Source organism: Lygodium microphyllum, chromosome 13, assembly GCF_053477565.2.
Source record: "Lygodium microphyllum isolate KBCC chromosome 13, Lygodium_microphyllum_v1.1.10, whole genome shotgun sequence".
Lineage (NCBI taxonomy): Eukaryota > Viridiplantae > Streptophyta > Polypodiopsida > Schizaeales > Lygodiaceae > Lygodium > Lygodium microphyllum.
The window spans coordinates 37,242,673-37,269,812 of NC_141147.1; the positions used below are offsets into that span (position 1 = coordinate 37,242,673).

Genomic DNA, 27,140 nt, shown 5'->3' on the forward strand with positions numbered 1-27,140 from the left:
CACACATGGGTATGGTGGCGAATTGCTCAAAGGAGAATGAAACGCATGGCACTTGTCCTCGAAGCTTTGCATACTATAAAGAAATGATATAGATAACATTTCACTTTAATAAGACACAACATGCCTATTGAGTCTTCATGTTGAGAGAGATGCTTATTTCTCAATGGCATGGCCTATTGTACTCATGGACTCTATAAAACCTTTTTGGATAATAAAAATTGCATGTTAAATTCAAAAGCTAGTTCAAAAATACCTTGCCCAAAAACACGTGAGCTATTGAGGACTTCCTAAGGCAAAGCAAAAAAATACATGTAGGATTCACAAATTTGCTTCACCTTTTTCATATTCATTTTATATTGACATCTTGAAATATCCCTTTTATTAATTTGAAAAAAAGTGAGATTTTTTTTTTGGATGAAGACGTGAAAATTTTATGGCATCAACCACCCATATAGGTAAGATTTTTATGGCACGAAGACCATCCATAAAGGTGAGGCAAATGAAAGCTCGTTCCCGAGAAGACCACCCATATAGGTGAGGTATATGACGGCTCGTTCACAAGAATCGAACCTAACCAGAACACAAACATATGTAGCGGCCTGCAGGCACAAACCCAGCTCGCCCTTTAGGTCGTTGCCCAAAAGATGGGTGGAAAGTATAATATAGAGATGGATGGAAAGGGAAAGTTCATGATGGACGACTTACCACGAGTGCATTAAATGACAAGGATGGATTGCGTGAGCCATGCAGAGAGCCCCGAGTCCCGACGTGAATTGGACTTTCTTTGCGATTCGCGAACCCCTTTTACTCCAGGAACTCTTCCCGCCCATGTCGTACCATCTGATCATCACGATCCTTAATTTTCACTGTCTAAGAAGACTCGATTCCATGCTCACGAGTCTGCAGTACAATACCCCATCCTGAGGTGTGCTTATAACACCTGGACGATCATCCGATGGCTAACGGGAGCCAGGAGGCCCTCAGTAGCACTGCAGACCGCCCCCTCCAGAATGAATCCAGTCTCGTGCGCGCTCTCAAGATCAAGGAAGCCGATAGCAGGCCCATCCTGAGTTCCACCGAAGGGCCTTCCATGGACGAGGACATGGATGCCGCTTCCTCCAGGAAGCGAAGGAAGAAGAAGAGAAACAGCGCATGCTATCGCCATGCTCAGCACCAAATACAGGAAATGGAAAGGTCGCATCCTGACGCCTTCTTTCTTCCACTGTCAGTTAACATCAAACGTAACCCCTCCATTGTTGCTCCATTTGACTCTCACAAGAAGTTATTGACATTGGGAAATGGGTTCTTTTCCCTTTTTCTCCCATATAGTGTTCAACATCATGAGCTTCTGCTTGGGAGGCATCACTGGCTTATAGTGTTCAACATCATAAGCTTCTGTGCGGGAGGCACAATCACATCTAGCTGGGTGCAGTTGGGGGTAGGGGGACTGCCGGTCCCCACCTCAGGCCGGCTAGGCATTTGTCTGAAGCTTCTTGCATTTGAAGGCTATCTCATAGCATCCTGATGCCCTGGAATGGGGTGTGCATTTCAGATTTGTACCTTAGCATCAAACACAGACCTTCTTCAATATTTTTCGAAAAGACTTGTTGATGACATAAATCACCTAATGTCATAACATCATGAACCCCTAGAATATGCAATTCAGATTCCCACATTATAGCATCAAATCGACCTCCTTCGTTGTTATCCAGAATCATTTTTCAATTACAAGTTACTGAAGCTAGCAATCTTCGTTGATAGGGTTCAGGTTGTTTAAGCATTGTCCTCACCCAGATGAGAATACAAGGCTACAGCTGAGCAGAGAGCTGAATTTAAGCCCAAGGCAAGTCAAGTTTTGGTTTCAAAACAAGCGCACTCAGATTAAGGTGTGTCCTAACTCGAGTGACTTGTCGTATTGTACATGTCACACTCTGCATGTTACAGGCTTGAATGAATTGACTGTTCCTGACCTTGTAAGCGGATGAGAGCAGAGCAAGCCTCCATGATTGTATCTGTATGATGTTTGTTGCAGATGCAACAGGACCGTCTAGACAACTCCTTCCTGAGAAGTGAGATAGACAGACTTAAGGCAGAGAATGCAGTCTTACAAGAAACCATACGGAATCTTGTGTGCCTCAACTGTGGGATGCCTGTGAAGACTACATCTGAGGTGGAGATGACTGGTTTAGACTCAAATAATGCTGAAGTGAAAGAGGTTTGAGCTGACTACTCCTTGCTATTTTTTAGAAAACTGTGTCAAATGCTGCAATGTGTGTTCAAATTTCAATGGTTCAATCATAACCACTTGTAGAATGGCTTGAGACGAGAACAGATCAAAGCCTTTTATGTTGACTCTGGCTCTGTCCATTTTATGAGAACAACCTTCATAATAAGGAGTTGCTGATTACCCTCTGTTCAGGATGCAGCTGCTACTGGTCTTCAAAACACAGTGTCTCCTCATTTAGTAAGTTGGCTGGACAACATGCCGAAGGCTGTGTGTGACTCTTCCAGGATTTCTGTTGCTGAGATTGCCTCACAGCCTCTACATCTAGTTGAGAGAGAAAATCCCATGGTAGTTGAGCTTGCTGTGTCTGCCATGGAGGAATTAGCTGAGGTTGCACAGGCTGGCCACCCACTGTGGTTGCAAGATGTGATTACAAACAAGGAATGGTTGAACAGTGAAGAGTATGTTAACCAGTTTGGTGCAACTGCAGTTAGCCCAGCTCTCCCTGGATTGGACATTGAAGCATCAAGGGGAACATCATTAGTAATCATGGATGCTTCTACACTTGTGGAGACACTCATGGATGTGGTAAAAACTACTTCTATGCGCCACAATTACTTTCAAATATAGCATGACTCCCATGCAATTTGTTTCGTCATTTCAGCATTTGTCTTGTTTATAAAGGTAAGTCTTGAGCTTGGAGCCTTACTTATCCTAGAGAAACTGTCTTAGACCAAGGTGAAAGTAAATTGTTGCTTTATTTAAAGTTCCATTTATAAGCTTTTCATGTGAAGTGCCTTTGAAACATGGAATTGAACCATCTCTGTTCTCAAATTGAGCCCTGAATCAGATAAATAGAATATGATATCTCCTTTGTTTGTACACAGGCATACATGTCTACACCCATATTGTAAAAATAAGTAAAGTTTGAGGATTAGCTTTTGTTTGTTTAGAATTTGGCTTTGTACACCTTCTCTCTTGTGTTTCACAGGACCTCTGGGCTCAAATGTTCTCTGCTATGATCTCTAAAGCTCTGACTGTGGAGGTTTTATCGAATGGAGATTCAGATGGTAGCTTTGATGGCAGAATGCAACTTGTATGCTTCTGATATGTAGCACATACACCTTTTAAAATATTTCAAACCATCGCATAATTTTCAACAAAGTTTCCTGATTAAGTACATGGTCAGTTGAAGTTCATCAGAAGATTTGAAACAACAAAAGTAAATCAGTAGGAAGTTTTTGTGTACCACACAACTTATGTTGAAATATGCCTTTGTATGAAGGTTATGAGTCTTTAAATGGTTAGAAATAATGATATATGAGTCCTCCACATTTATTTTCCTGACAAACAGTTCAATCATCCTGCTAGATGTATGCAGAGCTCCATCTTCCTTCACCCTTAGTACCCACTCGGGAGGTGTATTTCTTGAGATACTCGAAAAGGGTGGATCATTCATGGGTGGTGGTTGATGTTTCTGTAGATGCCCTGCGTGCAGATCCACCACCTTCTTTACTAAAATGCAGGAAACGCCCTTCTGGATGTATAATTGAAGAAACTAGGAGCGGCTCCTCCAAGGTCTGGCAGTTTTACTTTACATACAATAACTCTTATGAAATTCAGGCACACCCTAACCTGTTAGGTTGCTTTCTACAACATACGGAATGAATTAATACAGGAATAGTCCACCCACAGAAACTCTGATTGGGACTCCAGTATTCACTTGAACTGAAGCAACAACTTGTCCAGTATCAGAAGGCATGCATGAAAACTAGAGAGCTGAAATGGGAACATTATTCATCGTATTAAAATTTAGTATTTTTCTGCTTGTGTGCAGTGCAGGTCACTTGGGTGGAGCACATGGAGGCTGACAATACAGGGATAGAGCCCTCTTTCCAGTCATTTGTAAAGAGTGGCATGGGTTTTGGATCTCAACGTTGGCTTACTATTCTGCAAAGACAATGTGAGCACATTGGTAGCCTTCTCTTCTCTAACAACAGCCCTAGTCCTGGTAAGCTGATAAGATAAAACTGTTATTCCAAGATATGGCACATATGCTAATGAATTATTACCATTTTCCAATTAAAGTGCTCAACCAGCATCTTATCTGAAATAAATATGAGGCTTGCAGGCCAAGCCTAATGAAATTGATGTTGATGTTCTTATTGGAATAAGGACCATGGACAAGTCATTACTTTGCTATCTATCAAATATTTCCATGATGTTCATGTAGTTGGGATGAGAGGACAAGAAACTTAAAATTAGAAACCAATATAATTTTTTTGAGAGAGAGGTACTAGTTTCACTAATGTCTGCAATTAGAGGATCACTTAGTTTTGGTTCCTTTTCTTCACTTGAAATAAACTCATAGAGGCCTTTTCTAATAATGAAGTTTGTTACACGGACCTTCCATGATGGGTAGTTATTCTTATCCAATTTCTTAATAATAGGATTTTCATGGTTCTCAATCATTATATTAAAACTAGGTACCAAACAGTAACCAAGTCTTCTGCAATCTTTGACAAGAAGTGCACAACAATAAACTAGGTATTCTTTTTTGTTGATTGCTCAACAGTACATACAATCAGCAACCTATTTATAGATAAACCTTGTGTTTTCTTCTTGACAAATACCTCAGAACTTACAAATTTGAAATTTGTAACTTGTGCACCTGAGAACAGCAGACAATTGAAATTATAGTGGAAAGTCCTAAATGGCTTATTTGCAAAATATACATCATTCTGCTTACCAAATCTCACAGTGATCCGAGGTTTTTGCTTTGCTTTGCTTTCGGTGTCTTCACAAGCACTATCCAAGGGAAAGAGTGAGAGAATGGGAGAGTGTTTTACCAGTTGCTTGGTTGCTCAAATTCTTGATCCTTCTTCTTCCTTTCAATCTCCAAAACCAGCCTCTCTAAGTGGCTCTAATACGATGTCATGAATCTTGTGGTGGGGAACCTTGCTTGAGCTATTGTGTGCTAGATACACATAATACATGTAAGGAGAAGCCCACTCGGGAATACATGAAGAGAGATGGAGGCTAAAATGTTTTCTTGCTAGTTTTTCTTTCTTATTTCTTACACTATATAATGTTCACAAAGTATAGATAACATATAATATAAAGGCAAGTAGTCTACTAAGTCAAACAATGCATAATTGACTATGCTAGTAGACTCGCACTATAACTATACTTGCTATAGGTAGGTGTAACTAACTAAATTCAATAATTGCTAAGTTAGTGGCCATATATGAGGATCACAAGGACCATTGATATGCCAAGCGTAGATGTGCGGATCCATCTAACCAAGCAGTCTATCATTAACATCCGCAGGTGTTGAGCTTGCCATCTTAATATGATTGGCCTATACATCTAGAATGTAGGATGATATATACTGGGTACCCTTATGTACTAGACATTAGATAAAGCTTGTTTTTCACAATGTAGATAGGTGACCATAAGTTGCAATATATCCCTTCTTAGCTTCTTCCCCCACCCCTCCATACTGCCTTGGGAGGCTTATATATATGATTGTTTTCTAATTTGTAGACATCTCTAGCTAGACTGTTGAGCACATATACTTCATTGTATGCAAGGGTAAAGTGCTATAATATAGAGTGAGGCTTAGGTAAGTACCATTGTATCCTCTCGACATTAGCCATTGAGTCATCAAATGAGAACAAGTTGGGAAAATTGAGGATAAAGCATAAGCTCTAGACTAATGGTTAGTTTCCAAAGTCCCTGGGACTGAAGTACTTGTTATATGAGGTTCAAACAAGTCATGATGGTTTGTTAGACCAAGTCTTGTTATTAAAGGTACGATTGACCATTGCACAATTGGAGTGTGAGTGCTCTTTGTGGAATAGGGTGGCTAGGGGAAGGGAGTGACTATACTTGGGGATTTTCGCCAATCTCCACCATGCAAAGGTGAAGTTTGCATACTAACAGTCTAGTGGGGCTATGCCTTCTGCTCTTGCTTCATCTGCTCCTTTAGCACCCGTTGTTGAGTTGTTCCCTCCCCCTGCAGCAACTCCCTCCTCCAGTAACATAGCAGCGTGATAGGTAGGTTCTCCCAGAAGGGACGTGCAATGGAAACCTATGGTCAAACGCTGGCATACTCAGCGAGTGTCCCCCAGTCAAACACCTTGTGTGTAGTCTGCTCGGAGGAGTAGCTCTTAGCGGTCCGAGCTAAGGAGCTGGAGCTAATGAAAACAATGATTTATGGTCGGGTAGTGGGACATTCCCTAGCCAAGGCCCAGCTTCGGGACTAGCTTCACTCCATGTTGCGCATCGGCACAACGTAGATCATTGAGGCGGTCCTATTGGGCCAAGGGATCTTCATGGTCTGGCTCAGCTCGGCAGATGCAGCTCGCGAGTTACTCGCCAATTGACCATATGCGTCCACGAAGGGGGTCATATACATGGTCCCTTGGTACAGTGGCTTTACTGTGGAGGCGTTTGCACTCCACAATAGGTTTCTTCGGCACCCGGTCACCCTTCTTTTCCCCGGCCTGGCGATTGAGTATTGCCAGTTGGTGGAAGACTTTGGGCGGCTCTTTGACACTGTCCTTTCCACGTCTTTCGCAAATGCAGTGATAGCAGCAGGAGTCCCAAAGGTACGGGTGGCAGTGAAAGAGGTCAAGAATATCCGACAGTTCCTAGAGATTGAGGTAGGCGGGCATTGCTTTAGGCAGAAGGTCATTGTTACTGGGAAACTAGGGCAGTGCCTCTGCTGCCACGACTTTGAGCATCAGACAACAGTTTTTACGCGTTTCGGAGCCAACGCGGCTCCCCCTACAGGTCCACAGATGGACGCTAAGGTCTTCACACGGGTCCAAAGACGACAGAGAGGGAGACGGCAAGGGGGGGTGCAGCCAGCTGCTCAGACCCAGCCTCGTCAGTAGGGTGCAGGCAGGCGAGCGACCCCCCCTCGGCAGAGCACTCCACAAACCCCCCCTGTCCGTTCCACCCGACAGGACCGCAGCCCCCCACATTCTCCACCCGCGCCACAGACCTTCCCGAGACAGGACAGTTGTTGCCACGTTGCCATAGGATTTCTTCCGCAGTGGCCCATGGACCTACCTACGAGTTGCAGAGCGGGGAGAGTTACCACTACCTCTAGAGGTGGGGATCTTTGTGGTTTGTAAGTCAAGGAGGGGCAAGTTCCATCTACTAGCACCACTAGATGGACCAAACTACACCTTTTTTCTTCAGTCCTCTTACTCAGGGGAGTAGACGACTACACAGATTGAGGAGGAGTTGAAGAGTCAGGTGGCGGATCACATCTCCTAGTGGATGGGAGATGAAGGATTAGCACTATTTGCACAACAGTGGCTAGGTTGAATGATGGACATTAACTGGTGGGCTGGTGTCGAGGTCCCACACTTGAGCATTATCTTTTGAGTCCCTCCACAGTGGAGAGCTCCGAGGGACGTGATCGAGTGGCCCCTGGCACACAGGCAGCCCATTTCTACCAGTATACAGAGTGGCGATTCTCAGCATGGCTGATAGATGCATTGACAGTACCACTTGGAGCATCTATCACCCCTATGGTCTAGCTGAGGGCCACCATGGGGGACTGGAGTTCACCATCCAGACCGGCGGCAAAGCGCACTTGCATGCTTCACAGTTTCTCCTCCTCATCAGCAGCATCCACACAGAATAGATGCCTGCTCGGTTAGTCATAGGTTTCCCCATGAGCTTACACCTTGCATCTTGGAATGTGAATAGTCTCCACTACAGTGGGGCATGTGGTTCTAGGAAGTTGATTGTTCGGCAGGAGTTGCAGCCTGTCCTTGCCGGACGGATCAACATCTTGCCTCTGCAAGAGCACAAGCTCACCCCCACCTAGGCCCAGTGGGTTGGGAAGGTACTTCCAGGTAGCTCGCACACTTACTGGAAGCACGCCATAGGGGCCCACTGCAGGAGTGGAGGTGTATGCACCTCTATTGGCCCAAGTCTCACCGCCTGTGTAGGAGACCACGGGACGATAGTTGCAGGAAGGGTTCTATGGATCAGATTGGATATAAGGGACTCCTGTATTGGATTCCTCAATGTCTACGCCCCTATGGAGGTGGACACGCAGCAGGTTTTGTGTAGAGATCGCAGATGGACTCCCAAAGGTGGACTCCTGGATTGTTGGAGGAGATTTCAACAACCTGGAGGCCTTGGAGGACCAGTAGGGCAGAGGCAGAAACTACCAGGGCATGGCTCGAGAGGAGCAAGAGACATAGGAGGTCCTTTTGCTTGCAGTCGGAGCACGTGATGCGTGGAAAGACCCTACCTTCAGTGGAGGGAGAGGTCGTTGGACTTCTCTTGGGGATACAGGCGGCTAGGTGGAGTCCTGCCTGAGCGGTTGGACAGGTTTTATGTGGGAGACTGGGGAGGCTCTTGTGGAGGCTAGATTGAGCAGTTGGCAGGTACCATGTTGTCTGGTTCTCGTGACACTTGACCCCCCAACATCCGCCCTAGACACACGGTCATGTTGGATCCCCGGCTCGATCTATAGGACGGAGGAGATGACGAGACAGATAGAGCAGATTTGCACTAGAGAGTGGGACAGGAGGGACTGGATAGTAGAGGAGGTTGCCGAGGTCCTAATTGAGTCGAGCAGAATCTGCCAAGAGGCAGCCATACACGCCAAGCAGCAGTGTTGGGAGGAGGAGAGAGCACTGTGGCGGGACCTTGCAGCCATGCAGAGATTATTGTAGGAGGCACCAGGGGATTCCACCCTCCATGCACAGGAGGTGCGCGTACGAGCAGCCATTGCTGGCCTAGAGGACAGATGCTCGGAGTTCTCTTTCTGCACCTCAGCAGCCTTTTGGGTGCAGAAGGGGGACATGATGTGCAGGGAGTTCTTCCAAGTGTACCAGCCCTGCACCGCAGGAGAGTAAATATGCAGCCTTCAGGATCAGTATGGGAGGACCCGTTATAGCCCAGATAAGGTGATGGAGATTGCAACTGGCTATTACACGCGCCTTTTCCAGCAGGAGACAGCTTCAGCTAGAGGACAGAGATGTAGACAACAGGTATGGAATCACATCACGGCCCTCGTCTCATAGAGGAGATGGGACGCTCCCTCCTAACCCCCTTCACAGAGAAGATTTCCTAGAGGGCACCATGGTGAGGTTGGGATTCCCCTAGGCTTGGATTCGTGGGGTCTCCGGCTTGTACACATCAGCCACCAGTAGGGTTCTCATAGGCAGAAGGCGAGGGGAGGAGTTTCGGTTGGAGAGATCGGTTCGACAGGGCTGCCCCCTGGCCCCATACCTGTTCCTACTCTTCACAGAGGTGATGTTTCACTTCCTTAGGTGACGTGTGAGGGAATTATGCGGCCTTCGACTTCCAGTGAGAGAGGAGATTGATTTGTTAGACTCAGAGTACGCAGATGATACAGCCCTCTACATAGAGGACGATGAGTTGATGCTTGAGAGAGTGAGGGTGGCTCTTGACGTGTTCTACTTTGCAGCGGGAGCGAAAATCAACTGGTGAAAGTCGGTTGGTTTCCTCACAGACCCAGACTCCAGCACAGAGTGGGGCGTCCACCTGGGATTTAGATGAGTGAGCAGAGGGCAGACCGTCCGATACCTAGGGTTCCAGGTGGGACTCGACATCACTCTTGCCTAGCAGTTTCTTGCTGTCCTTGATTCTATTCGGAGGAAATTGACCTATTGGAGCACGGTTCGCATCTCACTAGCTGGACGAGCCCTGGTGGTTAACCAGGTCCTTCTAGCGACGGCCTGGTACATTGCCTCGTGTTGGTGCTTCTCCTCATCGTGCATAGTGCAGTTTTGCCGCCTAGTGCGGAATTTCCTTTGGTCAGGGTCTAATAGTTGCAGGGATTCCAAGGCCAAGGTGGCGTGGGTAACCATTATACAACATAGGTCAGAGGGAGGGCTTGAGATCATAGACCCAAAGTATCAGAGTATGGCTCTCTTGGGCAAGCTAGTTGTCCACGGTCTCACACCAAGCGGGCAGACCTGGAAGGTCTTATTGCAGGAGGGCCTTCAGGATTGTAGACCGAGGCTTAGCGGTGAGTGGAGGCCGTCCCTGAGATGGATCTTCACGTCAGCCCAGATCACCTTTCCTTCCCAGCTTACTCCGCATATGGCAGGGCCTTTGTAAGGCCCTAATCCAGAGCCTCTAGGCTGCTAGGAGGAAATAGACCATTAGCCGGTGATCTGGAACCCCCAGGTCAAAGATCGGAAAGGAGCACAGATAGGTGAGCGCCCCCACATCCAGTAGGCTAGGTGGGAGGCCAGCCCGGCTCGTACCATCAGGACATGGCGAGAGGTGTACAGGATGGTGGATGAGGTGTTGTAGTGACTATTAGGTTCCCAGAGAGGAGTGGAGAAGAGAGATAGACGCAGCAATACCTCCAGAGTCACTTGCTCCCCTGATACGAGAGTTGATAGAGCCTGGGGAGCTATGGGCAGCTGGGTTTTCACCAGCAGGTATCCCCCTTCAGGTGGTAGGTAGAGTGCATAGCGCCCCGCAAGGAACTTTCTTCGCCGTTTAGGAGGTGGGACGTCTGGCCCTTGACAGAGAGCAACTGGATGAGGGGATTGCCACCCTTTCGTGGAGGAGGATTCGGGTGGTGGGCCTTCAGGGGAAGACATGGCGATTGGATCTCTATGTTTTCTGGAAGGAGCTCAGGGAGTGGCGCCTTTGGATCTGGGAGGGCAGACCACTTGATGAGTTGGAGTGGGATCCAGGAGAGTGGCTATGGCCGGCCTTTGTTGTCTCCAAGAAGCCACCTAGGTTCCTAGAGTACACTGCTAGGATTGGTAGACATGTATTGATGCAGGAGGATATGGACTGGGCGCCGTCACACAGCAGGCATTGGGCAGAGCACAGCATCACGGAGCCCTTCTGACAGACCTTCTGGCGCCACCTATGGGATAGCTGGAGGCCGAGGAGGGTGTCATACTTTTTATGGCTGGTGGCACATGGAGGCTTGGCGGTGGGAAGTTGGCTTGTCTAGATGCAGGAGGGAGGTTGTAAGCGCTGCACACAGCAGCCTTTGGAAAACCCAAAGCACTGCCTTTGGTCATGTGAGGAGGCGCAGCTCGTGTGGAGAGGAGCATGCCGCATCCTTCGCCGTATAGCACCCAGCCTTGGGTGTATCTCATGGGGAGCTTTCTGTTGGCAGGCAGTCAGCCAGGGCCGTTACCTTTTGTATGAGGCTGGGATGTAGGACACGATATTCATGATCGAGGTAGGGTCGTGCGCAGTGGTCAGTTTGGAGGCTCTACCCATCTGCCAGGTACTGGAGCCTCACATCAGACCGCTCGGAGGTATGGGAGATCATAGGGAGTCTTATTGGATGGTATATATGGAAGGTGCGGTGTCAGGAGGCTTTCGGTGGAGAGAGACTTTTAGCACATGCGACCTTAGCAGAGCTCTGAACCTCCATCATCCACTCCCTTCGTGGTTGATGGGATCAGGTGCAGGGAAAGTCTAGGGCCCGTCAGGAGCTCCGTGGTCACTTCATGCATACTTGGGGCGGCCAAGGTCTGTTCGTGATGCAGGCAGGCAGCCCCAGTTGGTGATAAACCAACCTCCCCCCCCCCCATGGCTTCTTACCCCCATCCCCCCCAGACCACCTTGAGAGGCTTGTATACATGATGTATTGGTGACTTTGCATCAGCTCCAGCTAGTTTGTTGACATGAGCACTTTGTTGTAATCAGTTTTTTGAGTAGTATAATCAGCCACATTTTACTTGCAAAAATAAAAAAAGTTTGCATACTAGATCTAGCGGTGATGTAAAGGGTTTTGAGTAGAGAAGTGAACAGTTTGAGTAGCCCAAGGATAAAATCATGGCATGCCATAAGCATGAGATGGACATGCCTGTGTTTGAGTGGCCAAGGGTTGAGGTGCAGAGTGCTTGAGTGGGATGCCCAACACAATTAGCACCTTGAAGGAGAGTGGTACTCACTGGTGGGTAAATGGGAGAATGCAATATCTGACATTTGATGTAAGGAAGCACCATGGTGCAAAGTGATAACTCACCCAAGGAAAATACTGAAAAGCTAAAGAAGGCATGACACCTACAACAGGGTCTAAACAAGCTTGAGAAAAGAAAAGGAGCGTAGGCAAGCTGATGCAAAAGTAGGATCTAAATCTAAACTACTGAATGAAGGTAAAGGCAAGCCTAAATGCAAGCTAGATGACGGTGGAATGGGTGGGATTTGAGAATGCAAGGCACCTAAACCATGCTTGTATGAAACAAAAGGTAATCTTTGAGGACCACCAGGCCCACTTGTTTGGGTTCTTTTGCTTCCAGAGCCTCTTATTGATATTTATACATTAGTACTAATTATGGTCTCTGAATTAACTTAGCGATAGTTCGTGCATAACAAAAGGAGCTACAGAAAAGGTTTTGGCTTATATTAATCAAAAGGATGGAAGAACTTGCACTACCTTTGGTAAGATAAAGGCATTGGATCACTAGTCGTTCCTTGTTCTGAATGTGGTTTGTCCTCCTCCAGCTGAGAAGTGGCCATTCAGTAGCTGGTTTGCGACGATCAATATGCACTTCCCTCTACTATGACTTCGGATGAGTTGATGATAGCTTGTGCAGAAGTACATTGAGGGCCTTCTTTGGATGAATTCCAGGTACTCTCTGTATACCTTCTGCTTGACATCTACATGGAATGAAGAAGATGATACATTGTCCTCCACATCGAGGGAAGAGTGCAGCCTCAAAGCCTCCAAAGAGAAGGTAGGAGTGGAATACAACATGCTGCCAGAATGAAGGTCACTGAGATATCATCAGTTAGCTGGTGTCGTTTGTACAAAACCTAGCTCTCATGAGAGCTCTTGTATGCGGCTCTGTCTATATATAAGGGAGAAGGATAGAGCAGTGAAATAGAGATAGGGAGGAATCGTACAATGGTACAAAAGCAGTGCTAGTTTTCTGTTACATAGGACCAAGCTTACATCCAAGTGCATTGCATCTGATCATCTTTGACCAACAATTCATTAAGCCACTTGTCCACTAGTCTTAACAGTCACTCATCCACTAAGTAAATCCTAGTTTCCATCTTTACATGCATCTATTCTTTGTCATTCACTTACATGCTTATGATCTTGTGCTTTGGGTGCAACATTTTCAACAGTCACAGGGTGGGGTTGTTGGATAATGATCAGGCTGTGCTTGGCAATTCATTGGTTGATATTTATACCATTTGTGGCATGCTTGCAAAAGTGCAATAAGTGTTTGATGGGTTCTCAGTACAGGACACAGTCCAATGGGGCTTTCGGTACAGGATGCAGTCCCTTGGACTGCACTTATTGCTGGACATGCCCAGTAAAAGGTAAATAAGGAAGCTGTCGAGCAGTTGCAGGGTGAGGGCTTCTCATCAGAGGCTGTCACTTTCATGTAGTTCTCCTCTCTTCATTGTTCATTACTTCTATTGAATCACAAGGTGCTCACTTTTGACTCCAATTAATAGAAGGGTACTTTCACAGGAAATAAAAGAAACAGTTAGTCTTTGCAGTCTGTTCATATAGTTGAATATATAAATAAGTGATATTTAGTAATGGACTAAGATTTGAAGCATCCTCTCAATGATGCAGTTCTTATCAGTATCCTTTTGCTGATGCGATTGTGTATACTTATTTTTGGTAAGGGATCGAGTTTTCAAATTTCCTCTTTCTTGGGATTGAACGCTTATTTGAACTAAAGTACCCTTTCTTAATGTATAGCCTTGTTTCTGCATCTGAATGCCTGTTTAAAGTCTTGGTAAAATGCTTCCAGTCTGTGAGATGCCTTTGATGCAATGTTAATGTGCAGGGCTTCTGTATCCTAAAGGACAACACAACATTCTCAAGCTGGCAGAGAGGATGACCAGCAATCTCTTTGCTGGTGTAGGTGCCTCTGCAAAGCACAATTGGGTTATGCTGGCTGGGACACACGGGGAAGAGTGCAAGGTTGTCATTCGTCAAAGCAATGAGGATCCTGGACGATCTCCTGGCTTAGTTCTTAGTGCAGCAACTTCCTTGCATTTACCACAGCCACCTGCCAGTGTTTATGACTTTTTCTGTGACAAAAAACGCAGAGTAGATGTAAACTGCTATTTCTGTCTGTGCCTTTTCTTGTATTAGCTCTCATGTGCTTGTGTGATAATTTTGTTGTTGATTTTCTTGATTTCAGTGGGATATTCTCTCTGATGCATGTGTGATGAAGGAGACACTAAACATTTCCAAAGGGCAGGACTGCAGAAATACAGTCTCTCTGTTACAGGTATGTGAAATTGTTAACACTCCTTTTGATCCTCTGAAGCATCCATCTCAAGCCAGAGAATGTGTGAGTGAGATAGCTTGTAGTGCCAGCTTACACTTTGGTTTCTCCAGCTTTGAAGTATGCTTTTGGTTTCTCCTGATGTGAGATTTTGTCCCATACAGCTTATTCACAGACGGGCTGTATGTGTGCAACTAATTTGTCTCCTGAGGGGAGAATAAAGGGATGCTCAAACCCAACACATCACAACGAACAAGCTAACCAGACCACCATTGGGTGTTGGTGATGAAGAAATCTATTGGGGGTTATGTGGAGAAGCAAAAAGGTAGATGGAAGCAAAGGGAGACTGCCCTAGGAGATTATCATGTGAGTTGGCACGAATATGGTGAATCTAGAGTCGACCATTCTTTGACCAAAAAGGGATAAATGTGCAGAAATACATGTTTAAAAGAACAAAATGCCAATGCATGGGGTTATGCAAGAGACAATGCAAATCATCATGGCCATGCAAAATGCTATATAATGGTGCCACTTGGATAGTGCCCTTGCAAGGGAATTGCTTACTCGCCCAAGCATTCTTTTATAGTCATAGTCATCTAGGGGATGTGGATAATGATACGATACAAATAATAATTTTCTATGAAGCAATAAATTAACTAAAATCATGTCCCCTCTCAAGGAAAGAAGGCCATCCCTCTCAAAGTGGAAATGAAAGCCCAAGGGAATCACCCTCCCCCCATGAATTTGAAGTAGTAGGGGAGAGTGCACCCACGTCGAACTTGGATAGAAGATACTAAATAATCGAATGGTTGATTGCCTTGGTCAAAATGTCTACATAATTGTTCGATAAAGATACAAATTCTAGGTAGATGGTGCCTAGCTCAACCTTCTTTTTGATGAATCGGTAGTGAACATCAATACATCAATATACTACGCTTGTGGACTGATGTTAGGGTTATCAGCTAGTGTAATAGCACTCTAGTTGTTGTAGTAGAGGATAGTCAGGGAAGCACATGAAAAATGTAGTGCTGCTACTAAGCCCCTCAAGTAATAGCCTTTGTGGTACCGTCAAGAGGTTTAGACACTCTGCCTTGGTTGTGGAAGTAGCTACTATCTCTTGCTTATGTCTTGACCAAGAAAAGGGAGTCATGCCCAAAGAGAAGATAAAGCTGTTCTGAGAACGTCTGATGTTGGTATTAGACCATAAGAATAAGTACACCAAACATATCTCAATACACACATATAAGCAATCCAATGTGACATCTTTGGTGCATTTAGATATTGACTAAGTAAAGAAACAAATGTGTAGATATTGATGATGGAGTACTTGGCTAGATAGGTATGTATGTCTATACTTAAAATGTTGGTGGTCATTATGGTCCTCACGTGGACATTGACTTAATACTCATTATATTTGGTTTAGTGCACCTACCTATAGCTAGCATAGTTATAGTGCCAATCGATTAGTGTAGTCAATTATACACTGCTTGACTTAGTAGGCCACTTTCTATATGTTGTATCTTATCTATACTTTGTGTACATTGTATTGCGTGTGAAAGAATAAGAAAACAAACAAGAAAACATTCTGGCTCCATCTCTCTTCTTGTATTCTTCAGTGAGCTTCCTCTTGTGTGTATAGTATGTGTTTAGGGTAGCACCTCAAGCAAGTCCCCCTACCACACAATTTGTGATACAACATACGGTACTTTAACCTCCTCATTGTCTTTATTAAAATGTTACAAAGGAGAAGAAGTGAAAGAGAAAGAAGAAACCAAAGTTGAAACTTATGTACCTTGCACCAGAGTAGATGTGTTATGATGGGACCAACTTGGGATGCGAATTTTGGGCCAATGACAAGCTTTTCAAACTCCCCGCGATGGGTGAGGAGCCTTTTTGGTGCTTACGCAAGGGCTAGGGAAGAAAACCCCGGCCCGTCTCTATAACCCCCTCACCTCTCACCCCAGAAAGAAAACTAATCTGCCCCCCGCCCCCTCCTTTCCCCGCCCCCTCTCACTTTTCACTCGCCTTCCCCACTCTATTCTGGCTGGAGGCCCGGAGCCACTTAACCATGCCCAAGCGTGATGTGCAACTCGAAGCCCACTTTGAGTTGCGAGTCTAAGTATGGAGTTATTTATACGACTAATCCCAGTACTCGTAACAAGGTTGAAAAAAGTTGAATGTACATATAAAGATGCTCCTACTTAGTTATGCTCTCAAAAAGGTATGTATATTTTAAACAAGTGTGTTGAGGAGTGCGCCTTCAGTTCCTGTTGACAAATTTGAGCAGCAAATGGTGCACCTTCTCCGGCACATCCTTGACCATGTTGCCTCTTTCAAGGGCTTGCCTTTCCACTTGACTAGAAATTCACGCCACTTGGAGACAAACCTTGATTGAAGGATTGGCTCAGCTTCAAAGGGCAAGTTGGCATGTGAAGCAGGAAAGGAGAATTGCCGCCCCAACTTTGTATCACCATGAAAGCGCCTCAACACGGAGACGTGGAATGCATCGTGAATGTATACTCCTCGAGGTAGCTAGAGCTTGTAAGTGACGCCATTGAGCTACTCCACCACCTTGTATGGCCTGTAGTATCTATGATTGAACTTTGGTGTGAGATTCTTTGATAGAGCCATATTTTGTGAGCTCAACAGCACCAAGTCTCCTGGGAAGAATTCAAGCTGGCGCCTTCGCACATTGAAGCGCTTGGCCATGATGATCTTACTTCCCTTGAGGCTCTCTTGGGCCGCTTTCGGCCTATCCCTGCACCTATTGAGAAACTCTTCCGCATCGCGGTCCTCCATGCGTGGAACTTGGTCCATCGCCAATGCCAAGGGTGTGATTTCTTTCCTTCCCATCGCGAGCTCAAACGGAGTGAAACTAGTTGTACTATGAAGTGAGGAGTTGTAAGGCCCAATCCTTTTGATCTATGCGAACATAGGCGCGGATGTAATCCTCAAGACCCTGATTCACTCGTTCCATCTGCCCATCTGTTTGTGGATGGTATGTGGAGGAGAATCTAAGCTGAGTGTCTAGCAATTTAAACAACTCCTTCCACATATTGCTCATGAATTGGACATCCTGATTAGAGACTATGGTGAGAGGAAATCCGTGATATGTGAAGACCTGATTGAAGAAGAGTTGTGCCATAATAGTTGCTATGAGTGGAATGGACGTGGGCACAAAGTGAGCCTGTTTGGAGAAATAATCTACTACAACGAGGGCTGCATTGTGCCCATGGGACTTTGGTAACTCCAAGATGAAGTCCATACTGATCACTTCCCATGGTCGTGACAGTACTAGCATGGGTTGTAGTAGACCAGCTGGTTTCAGCTGTTGTGCTTTCACTACTTGACAGGTTGGACACGTTCTAACATACTCAATCACTTCCTCCCGCATCCTTGGCTAGAATAGATGCCATTGTAGTCTTTCCAACGTTCATATCTGGCCTGTGTGACCCGCCAACTTGCAATCATGAGCTTCTTTGAGTAAAGTCTTTTTGAGCTCAATATCATCTGGGATGTAGAGTCTTTCACGTGTGTAAAGCAATCCATCCTTGATCTCATACATCCCCCACGGTGTGTTGCCCTCTAGTACATCCTCCATGAGTTTTTGCAACTCATTGTCGGCTTGAGTGGACTGCCTTACGACAACCAAGAATTCGCTACTTGTTGTGAAGGTCATGGCTTGCAGCTCGGCCTTGCGACTCAATGCATCTGCCATCTTGTTGGCTGAGCCCGGTTTGTGCAGGATCTCCCACATCAAAGTCAGCCAAAAAACCTTGCCACCTAGCTTGCTTGGGTGACAGCTTTGGTTGAGTCTGAAAATACTTCAAAGAGATATTATCAGGATGAACCTTGGTGGGTTTGTCCTGAACATAGTGTCTCCATTTGCACAAGCAGTGAACCACCGCCAATATCTCCTTTTCATGAGTAGACCATCTTTGTCCAATAGGGGTAAACTTTTTGGATTCATAGCATAGTGGGTGTCCATCTTGAATAAACACTCCTCCAAGGGCATAATCAGAAGCATCCGTGTGGATTTCAAAGGGCCTTGTGAAATCTGGCATCTTAAGTGCTGGCGTAGAGCTCATAGCCCTCTTGAATGCCTCGAAATCTTCCTGCTCTCTATCTTCCCATGAGAACTTTGTATTGCTCCTTGTTAGTGCCACCAATGGCCATGTAATTCCACTATATCCTTTGATAAACCTTCGGCAGAAGACTCTAAAACCCAAGAACTCTTTGACTTTCCACGGTGTAGTCGATGGCTGCCAATTCTGCACTGCCTCAACCTTTTTGGGATCCACAGCTACTTTTCCCCTTTCTTTTTTGCAAGTAAAATGTGGCTGATTATATTACTCAAAAAAACTGATTACAATGGAGTACTCATGCTCAACATACAAGCTGGAGCTAATGAAAAGTCACTGATACATCATATATACAAGCCTCTCAAGGCAGTCTGGGGGGGATGGGGGCAAGAAGCCATGGAGGGGGGGTGTATTGCCATCTGGGGTTGCCTGCCTGCATCACGAAGAACAGGTCCTAGCCGCCCCAAGTACGCATGAAATGACATCGGAGCTCCTGACGGGCCCTGGACTCGCCTTGCACCTGATCCCATCAGCCTCGAAGGGAGTGGATGATGGAGGTCCAGAGCTCTGCTAAGGTCGCCTGTACTGAAAGTCTCTCTCTACCAAAAGCCACCTGATACCGCGCCTTCCAGATATGCCAACCAGTAAGACTCCCTATGATTTCCCATACCTCAGAGCGGTCTGTTGTGGGCTCCAGTACCTAGCGGATGGGTAGAGCCTCTAAACCCACCACTGCGCATGACCCTACCTCGATAATGAATATCGTATCCTGCATCCCGGCCTCATATAGAAGGTGATAGCCCTGGCTGCCCACTTGCCAGTAGAAAGCTCCCCAAGAGATACATCCAAGGCTGGGTGCTATGCGGCGAAGGATGCGGCATACTCCTCTCTATACGAGCTGTGCCGCCTCACACGACCAAAGGCAGTGCTTTGGGGTTTCCATAGATTGCTATGTGCAGCGCTTACCAACTCCCTCCTGCATCTGGGCAAGCTAGCTTCCCACTGCCAAGCCTCCATGTGCCACCAGCCATAAAAAATACAATACCCTCCTCGGCCTCCAGCTGTCCCATAGGCGGCGCGAGAAGGTCCGTTTGAATGGCTCCGTGATGCTGTGCTCCGCCCAGTGCCTGCTACGTGACGGTGCCAAATCCATATCCTCCTGCATTAGTACGTGTTTGCCAATCCTGGCGGTGTACTCCAGGAACATCGGTGGCTTCTTGGCGACCACAGTGGCTGGCCAAAGCCACTCTCCCGGATCCCACTCCAGCTCATCAAGTGGCCGTCCTTTCCAGATCCAGAGACGCCACTCCTTGAGCTCTTGCCAAAAGACCAAAGGGTCCAGCCACCATGTCGTTCCCCGAAGGCCAATCACCCGGATCCTCTTCCATGAAAGGATAGCTATCCCCTAATCCTGTTGCCCTCTATCAAGAGCCAGACGCCTCCCCTCCTGCACTGTGAAAAAGGTCCCAGGTGGAGCGCCACCCACTCTTCGTGCCACCTGTAGGGGGATGCCTACTCGTGAACTTTTCCCTCTTTCACAATGAAGCCTAAAAACTCCACTTCTTTCACCGCAAATTCACACTTCTTCGGTTTGGCATATAGCTTGTGTTCTCGAAGTCTCTCCAACACCTTCCTTACATGCTCCTTATGCTCTTAAAGGGTCTTGCTAAAAATCAAGAGATCATCAATGTATACTACTAGAAATACATCCAAAAAGTCACCAAACGAATTGCCCACCAATGTGCAAAAGGTTTGTCATGCCAAAGCCCAACACTAGCCACTCAAAACTACCATAACGTGCCATTTTCTCAATATTCCCCTCTGATATGCGTATTTGGTGATACCTTGAGTGTAGGTCAATCTTCGTGAAGAATTTTTCTCATGCCAGCCTATCCAGTAAATCATCCACTAGAGACATAGGATACTTATTGCATATGGCGATCTTGTTGAGTGCACGGTAATCCACACATAGCCTCATAGTTCCATCCTTCTTCCTAACAAAGAGCATTGGTTCCCCATAGGGCGAGCAAATTCTCCTTATAAATCCTGCTTCTAATAGCTCATTGAGTTGTTTCTTCAGTTCCACCAATTCTTCATTCGTCATATGATAAGGTGGGCGGGTCGGAGGGGTAGCCCCCGGCACCAACTCAATTCTATGATCAACTGAACGCTTGGGGGGTAGCCCCGGAGGTAGCTTTTGCGGCATAACATCTTTGAACTCTTCCAAAATCCCCCTAACACTATCATCTCCCACTAGGGGGTCTTTCCCTTCCTCTTCTAGATGATCCATTGCTCTCATGATACATAGATGAACTGAACTTTCTCTCTTTAACTCCCTTTCCACTTGCTTAGCACTGCACCACTGCGGGCTTTTTCCTTTGTGCTTGCTCATTTCCCCTTGCACCCTCATGGTATTCACACTTCCACTACCCTCCACCTTGGTTGGTTTTACTTCCACTCGAGCCATTTTCCCTTTTTCTCCACTTTTCTTCTCTTGCCCCATTGTCTCTACCTGTCTTGGAGCCGTTTCGACTTTTGGCCTATAGTAATTTACCGTGACTCATCGACCCATTCATGTCAAGAATAATCTTGTTTGTCCCCTTCCCAAAGATAGCCAAAACACACTTGTCATACCATGTTAAGCCCAAGATGGCTTCGAACTCGTCCATTGGCACAATCACAAAATCCATCTTTGCTTTCCAGTCTCCTAGTTGTACCCATACACCATAAGCTATACGTACATTGGAGTCTTTACCTTGACCAAAACTCATTGTGTAAGTTTCCAAACTAGTCAATTTCTCTATCCCAATTTTTCTTGCCATCTGCAGCGTCATGAAGTTGTGTGTCGCATTTGTATCTATCACTAATATTTGCGTGTGAGCATTCAATATCCCATCTACATACAAATGTTGTATTGACGGTAACTTTGCTGCCATGACATGCGCCTGCACCTGCAGCACCCCCACCTTGGGGTGTTTTGCCTCATCTCCCGTCCCGTTGTTCTCTTCCTCTTCTACTTCCGTAATTCTCAATCTATGTTGTGGTTCATTTCTGTAATCTTACTCTATTGCACTGGTTGTTGCCACTCGTGACCGACCCATCCCTTGGCCTTATGTGCAATCCCTTGCCACATGTGATCCTCCACAGTTAAAACATCCCCTCATTGGTGCACTCCATGTTGAAGAGTCCCTTCCTTGTCCCCAACCGCTTCTTTCATTATTCCATTGCGAGTTTGTATTCCCTAGCCTTGGCAATTGTATGTTGGGAGGCCTATACAGTGATGGTGTTAATGCCATGCTTTTTGTGCTCCGGCTCATCTCCCCACCTTGACCCACAGCTGGTGTTCTCCATGAGTTTCCTTGGGTTTGACTTGCCGGGCTGAATGATGTTCCTCTTCCTATCCCCGTGGGCCTATGTGCATCCATGTTAGCCAACCTCTCTACCATCTCAAATGCGGCCTTAACATCTTCGGGTTAGCATGAGTGATCTATAATTCACTATGTGGTCCCTTAGTTTGCCTGTTTGTTACCTCAAAGGACGCCATTCATCTCTCACTTTGAATTTTTCATTCTTGGGGATAAAATAATTTTTGAGTTCTGTGCGTAGCTCATCCCAACTCATCACACGAGTCTTTCCCTGCTCGTTCTTTCTCTTTTGCCAACCACCAATCATATGCTTGTTTCCCCAAATTTTGAGACACCACTTCTCCTCATCTACGTGTGGGCACTTTCAGAATGTTCATATATTGTTGCATGAGGTTGAGCCATCTCTCAAGAACCAAAGAGTCTCTTTCTTCCTTGTACTTCTCTGGAGGCGTGGGTTTGTATTTGCCATCTTCTGAGTCAGAATCTTTAGTTTCATATCTTACCTCCTTTCTTTTCCCTTTGCTTCTCTTTTGTTGCTCTTGGTTCATATTCACCAATAACTGGGTCATTTGTACAAACGCGGCTTGAAAATCCGCATTACTCACTTTCACTTTTCTTGCCATGCTCTCTTCATTTTCATGTTCTGTGTGTGCATCCATGTACAATGGTCCTGGTTCTACTTCCTCATGATTAGATGGTCTAAATGTTCCTTCCACCTCCTTTCCTCTTTCCTTGTCTCGATCTCGGATCCTCGGCATCTTGCCACCCTCACTCTTGATGAAATTTGCTTCTCGTGAGGTATGCTCTGATACCAAGTGTTATGATGGGACTAACTTGGGACGCGAAGTTCGGGCCAATAACAAGCTTTCCAAACTCCCCCCCACGGGCAAGGAGCCTTTTTGAAGGTAACACGAGCCTTTTTGGTGCTTACGCAAGGGCTAGGGAAGAAAACCCCGGCCCATCTCTATAACCCCCTCACCTCTCACCCCAGAAAGAAAACTAATTTCACCCCCTCCCCCCCTCACCACTTTTCACTCAATTCACTCACCTTCCCCACTCTATTTTTTGGCGGGAGGCCCCAAGCCACTTAACCATGCCCAAGCGTGACGCAGAACAGCCCCGTGCCGTGTTGCCACCTTGGAGAGCCATGCCTCGAGTGAGGTACCTCCTATATAAGATGGAAGAGTTTGAAAGAAAGAGACATACTGTAGATCTCTTTCTCCAACAGGGGAACCCATCAGTGATAGATGTCTTGACGGGCGTGCAATGTCATCAGATTTATGTACAACATTTGACAAGGAAGAATCTTATATACTTTCATTGAGTAGTTATTGTCCAATTGCTATTCTTGAGTTAAGATCTTCGATCTTTTTGGCTCTGTGAGCCATGATCAGCTGTAGCTCCTCGTTTGTAATACAATAAGGTACTACCTCTTCAAGGTAGTTAGAAATATCTCCACTTGTATAGGAACCTTGTGTGGTAGACTGTGGAACCCACTCTTGCTTTGTTCTCAACATAGGCTGCTTTGGAAACTAAATTACTCTGGAAATGTTCGATGTTATCTTCCCTTTGTTGTTCTTGTTTTTGAAGAAGGGCTTTCTGATTAAAGGCCTAAATTTCTTCAATGAGTGCCTAGCTTTGATATCATGTAAAAAAATGCTCTTTTATAGAATACAAACACAATTGTATAATAAATGCAGAAAATGTTAAAAGAACCACAATTTGGGTTAGGGTAACACTGAGACAATGATCATAGAAGATAAAAGAAATCTTAATAATGGATGAATACAATGCTCAATGCGATAGCCACACTATGCTAGGTGAAATACTGGCTATCGAACTCCCGTGTCTCTAGCACGGCAGTAGAGAGCATGAGTAGAAGAATGTGTCCTACTAAGATGGATTCTGAAATGCAGCTGGAAGCCTTTGAAGGTGTTTGGCAGCAGCAAATGCAACTCTGTAAAGGCCGATGCGGATCAGTGTCAAACAGGCAATTGTTGCAGGAAATCAGCAAATGTAGCAAATATTGATGTCTTGGCAGTCAGGTGATGGAGCAAAGCAGCCAAACACAGCAATCTGATGATGTGGCATACTGACTGACTCCAGGAACATCAAAATGCAGCAGTCTGATGTTGTGGCAAGGCTGGGCTGCTTGAGGAACAAAAAAATGCAGATGGAAGCTGGTTGTACAGCTGCAAATGCAGACAGTTGTCCATGTGGCAACATGCCACAGTTGATCAAGTTCTGAACAGCAGTCACTAGGCTGGACAACAAGCTGGAAAGGCTGAGAATGTTCATGAACAGTAGGAGAAGGCTGTAGGGCAGGCACTTGATGATAGGAAACAGTGGGCAGCAGCTTGAACGAAGATACCCCCTGTGAAGGGGGTTTGGATAGTAGAGAGAAGGCACTTGCAAGCTGCAAGAACAAGATTAAGACCAAGTAGTAGGCAACCTGTCTATTTTTAGATGGTTGGGTCCTCCCAAATTAAGTTTTGGCTTGTGGGACACAGACTCTCTAGAACACATTTCTTTTAATGAAAGTTTGGTAATTTCATTAATTAAGCTTGTTTGGGGCTATTTAATATGTCCAATCAGCATATGATGCATTTTTGCTCAACAAAGGCAAGGTGGGACTTTTTTTGTTTCAGGGAAAGCAATGATTCCAAGGCAAGTGAGATGTATCCCATGGCAAGGAACAAAAATAACCTTGTAAGAACTTCCAAAACAAAACATATACAACAAAGGGAAGTGTATTACAAGGCCCAAGTGAATAACCAATCAAAATCCCTATTGTCCTAAGCCGTGTGTGGCTAACAGTGAGAGAGAGTGCTAGTATTCCAAGTTGTGGGAAAAGCATCTCTCATATTCTCTAAACTGCCATGTATCCTCTCCCATCTCCCATGAAGAGTATGGACAATCACTATCCAAATCCTAAAGATTCTCTATAGTAGATATGTCTAGTAGATCTATAGCACAGGTACATCTTGTGGTCCAAATATACCAAGTAACTATGCTGTCTATGAGATCCCACGTGTGATGATGCTCCCGAGTCCACACTGACTCTGAAAAATCTAGCGTGGCAATCTTGCTCAAGAGCTAGGCATGACTCCTCTACATATCCTCTATCTCCTCTAGCTTCCCATGTCTTCACATTGGCGAGTAAATCTCTGCCATAACTAAGCCAAGTGCCAACTACTAGGCTTGTATACACTAGTAACCATAGAAAGAGTGAGATGCTTTCTAGGCATAATTATATCGCCCATTTTCATCTAGAAGTCAGCAAGGAAAGGTGGCATGAAACCATGTACAAATCAATGTGGAGCCTTCTCTTCAATTTGGTTGTGTATCCAAAGGAGGGATATCCCAGCTAGGTGCCTTTGTAAAGGAAAGGATCCCTCCAAACCCACTTCTGAAGGTCCCACTATAATCTCTAGAGATTGCTTCTATATGCCCAATACCTCCAGCCATCCATCATGCATATCATAGGGTCCAGGTTTAAATACCAAATCCTGTCACAATGAGCCACAACCCTAATCCTTTGCTAAGAGCATTCTACATACTTTGCCTGATCCAAATCCTCTCTCCTAAGTATGTTATTCTTATGTTTTGAAAAGGTAAAAACTCTCTCTTGGTACTTGCTATTGTGAGAAGAATTGATCCTCTGGTAAAGAGCCTAATCCATAGCTGAGAAACATCAGTATCAGTTCTCCTCTCTGAGGGGTGACCATCTCTCTAACATCTCCATCATGTTTGTGGTTGAAAGCAATTGATGAAGTGAGTCTCCCCCAAGATAAATGTGGCCTCTCTCTGATGGTTTGATTTTGATCTGTCCTACACGGCTGAAGAGAAGAGGTTGCACCATCTCCTCCTCAACTGCAGACAACAGTTTAGAAAATCTAGCCTCCTAAACTCTTCCCAAACCCTGTAGCTTAGATCTGCCAAAAATTTCAGTGAATGCTAGGCCACCATGTCCTCCATCAGCTGGCATAACACTCTCCAGTCTCCACAATAGTATCATCTTCCATGCCTCCCCACCTGGAAGAAGGCCCCTCACAATCAGCTTCACCAACAGCGCTCTACTCTTGATTGTTGGGTCTATGATCCCCAAAACACCCCTGGATCGGCTGAATGATAACATCCCAGGCTACTTTAACCCTCACTGGACTTCCATCTCCACGTGACCAAACGAAGAGATTAGGGCAAGATAGGAACTTTCTTACAGCATGATGAGCAAATGGTGCTTTGATACTTGATGTACTCTAATCCAAAAATCTGTGGATCATGATGAAGATGAGTATCATGGTTTTTTTATGTCATCCAAAAATGAATCAAAGTGCTTTCCTTATTGGAGTACAGCCAGCCAATGGTCATCCTAAGCTTAATAATAAAGAGTCATTCATGATCTGCATGCCCTACAAACATTACTCCATAGCAATATATATGCCTGTATTTTATGCTATTATGTATTGACGCTCACACACTATTGACAATTGGGGCCTATATTGCATAATGAGATCATTTTACTGTATGGATTTTGAAAATACTTGCCAGCCTAATCCAGAGCTGTAGGTGTTTTGACCCTGACTGGAATTCTTTTTCTGCTTCAGGCTGAAGGTATTTTGAACTTGACTGGAATTGTTTTTCTGCTTCAGGCTGAAGGTTTAGGACACAACAGAAAAATGATATTGCAGGAGTGCTGCAGTGATGAAGTGTGCTCTTTTGTGATTTATGCCTCAGTGGATCTCCCAGCAATGGAGGGTGTAATCAATGGGGATGATCCAGATCCCATTGTGCTGCTTCCTTCAGGCTTTTTCATTTTACCATATATGCCAGCAGTATCTTACCAGCAGCAACACACCCCACAGCCTTTTCCTAAACTGGAAGGTGAATCAGAGGGGTCTTTGCTCACAGTAGCCTTCCAATTACTGGTGGATCCTTCAGCTACTGCTAAGCTCTCCCTAGAGTCTGTTGCAACTGTCAATAACATCATTTCCTCAACTGTAATGAAGATCAAGAGTGCACTCTCATGAACATCAAACTCAATTCTTTGTGGATCTCTTTGCAACATTGATAGATCAATGACTGTAAGGAACACGTAACAGTAGGATGGATAGTACTAATTGTAGCTGGATGATAGAATCAGAAGGTTGACAAGGTAAACTGAGATTACATAGGCTACAACATTTATTTTGAAAAATGCAATAAATGCTTTTCTAAAGATACATCT

At 45.4% G+C, this 27,140-nt stretch overlaps 1 protein-coding gene across 7 annotated transcripts; it reads left to right on the forward strand.

Annotated features, from left to right (window-relative positions):
• Positions 1 to 738: 738 nt before the first annotated feature.
• Positions 739 to 27,140, forward strand: LOC148026515 (homeobox-leucine zipper protein PROTODERMAL FACTOR 2-like). 7 transcript variants are annotated; one of them, XR_015692844.1, is made up of 11 exons: positions 739 to 1,194; positions 1,769 to 1,886; positions 2,033 to 2,215; positions 2,420 to 2,812; positions 3,216 to 3,320; positions 3,596 to 3,802; positions 4,067 to 4,235; positions 14,020 to 14,291; positions 14,380 to 14,469; positions 14,631 to 14,832; positions 26,566 to 26,704. XR_015692844.1 is itself a non-coding variant. In XM_087690960.1 (10 exons), the coding sequence occupies exons 1-10, from the start codon at positions 956 to 958 to the stop codon at positions 26,941 to 26,943; spliced, it is 2,106 nt and encodes a 701-aa protein (XP_087547086.1). In that variant the 5' UTR covers positions 741 to 955; the 3' UTR covers positions 26,944 to 27,140. The 7 variants fall into 7 exon arrangements, 6 of the variants coding, with proteins under 6 accessions (XP_087547086.1, XP_087547085.1, XP_087547090.1 ...); XM_087690960.1 differs by lacking the exon at positions 14,631 to 14,832 and having other exon boundaries at positions 741 to 1,194; positions 4,067 to 4,187; positions 26,566 to 27,140; XM_087690959.1 differs by lacking the exon at positions 14,631 to 14,832 and having other exon boundaries at positions 741 to 1,194; positions 26,566 to 27,139.

Bases quoted from the DNA above. Each gene is read 5' to 3' on its own strand.
- LOC148026515 (XM_087690959.1), top strand. From the start codon at position 956: ATGGCTAACGGGAGCCAGGAGGCCCTCAGTAGCACTGCAGACCGCCCC. The intron at 1,887-2,032 runs GTGTGTCCTAAC...TGTTTGTTGCAG, and splicing joins ACAAGCGCACTCAGATTAAG to ATGCAACAGGACCGTCTAGA. The intron at 4,236-14,019 runs GTAAGCTGATAA...GTTAATGTGCAG, and splicing joins TAACAACAGCCCTAGTCCTG to GGCTTCTGTATCCTAAAGGA.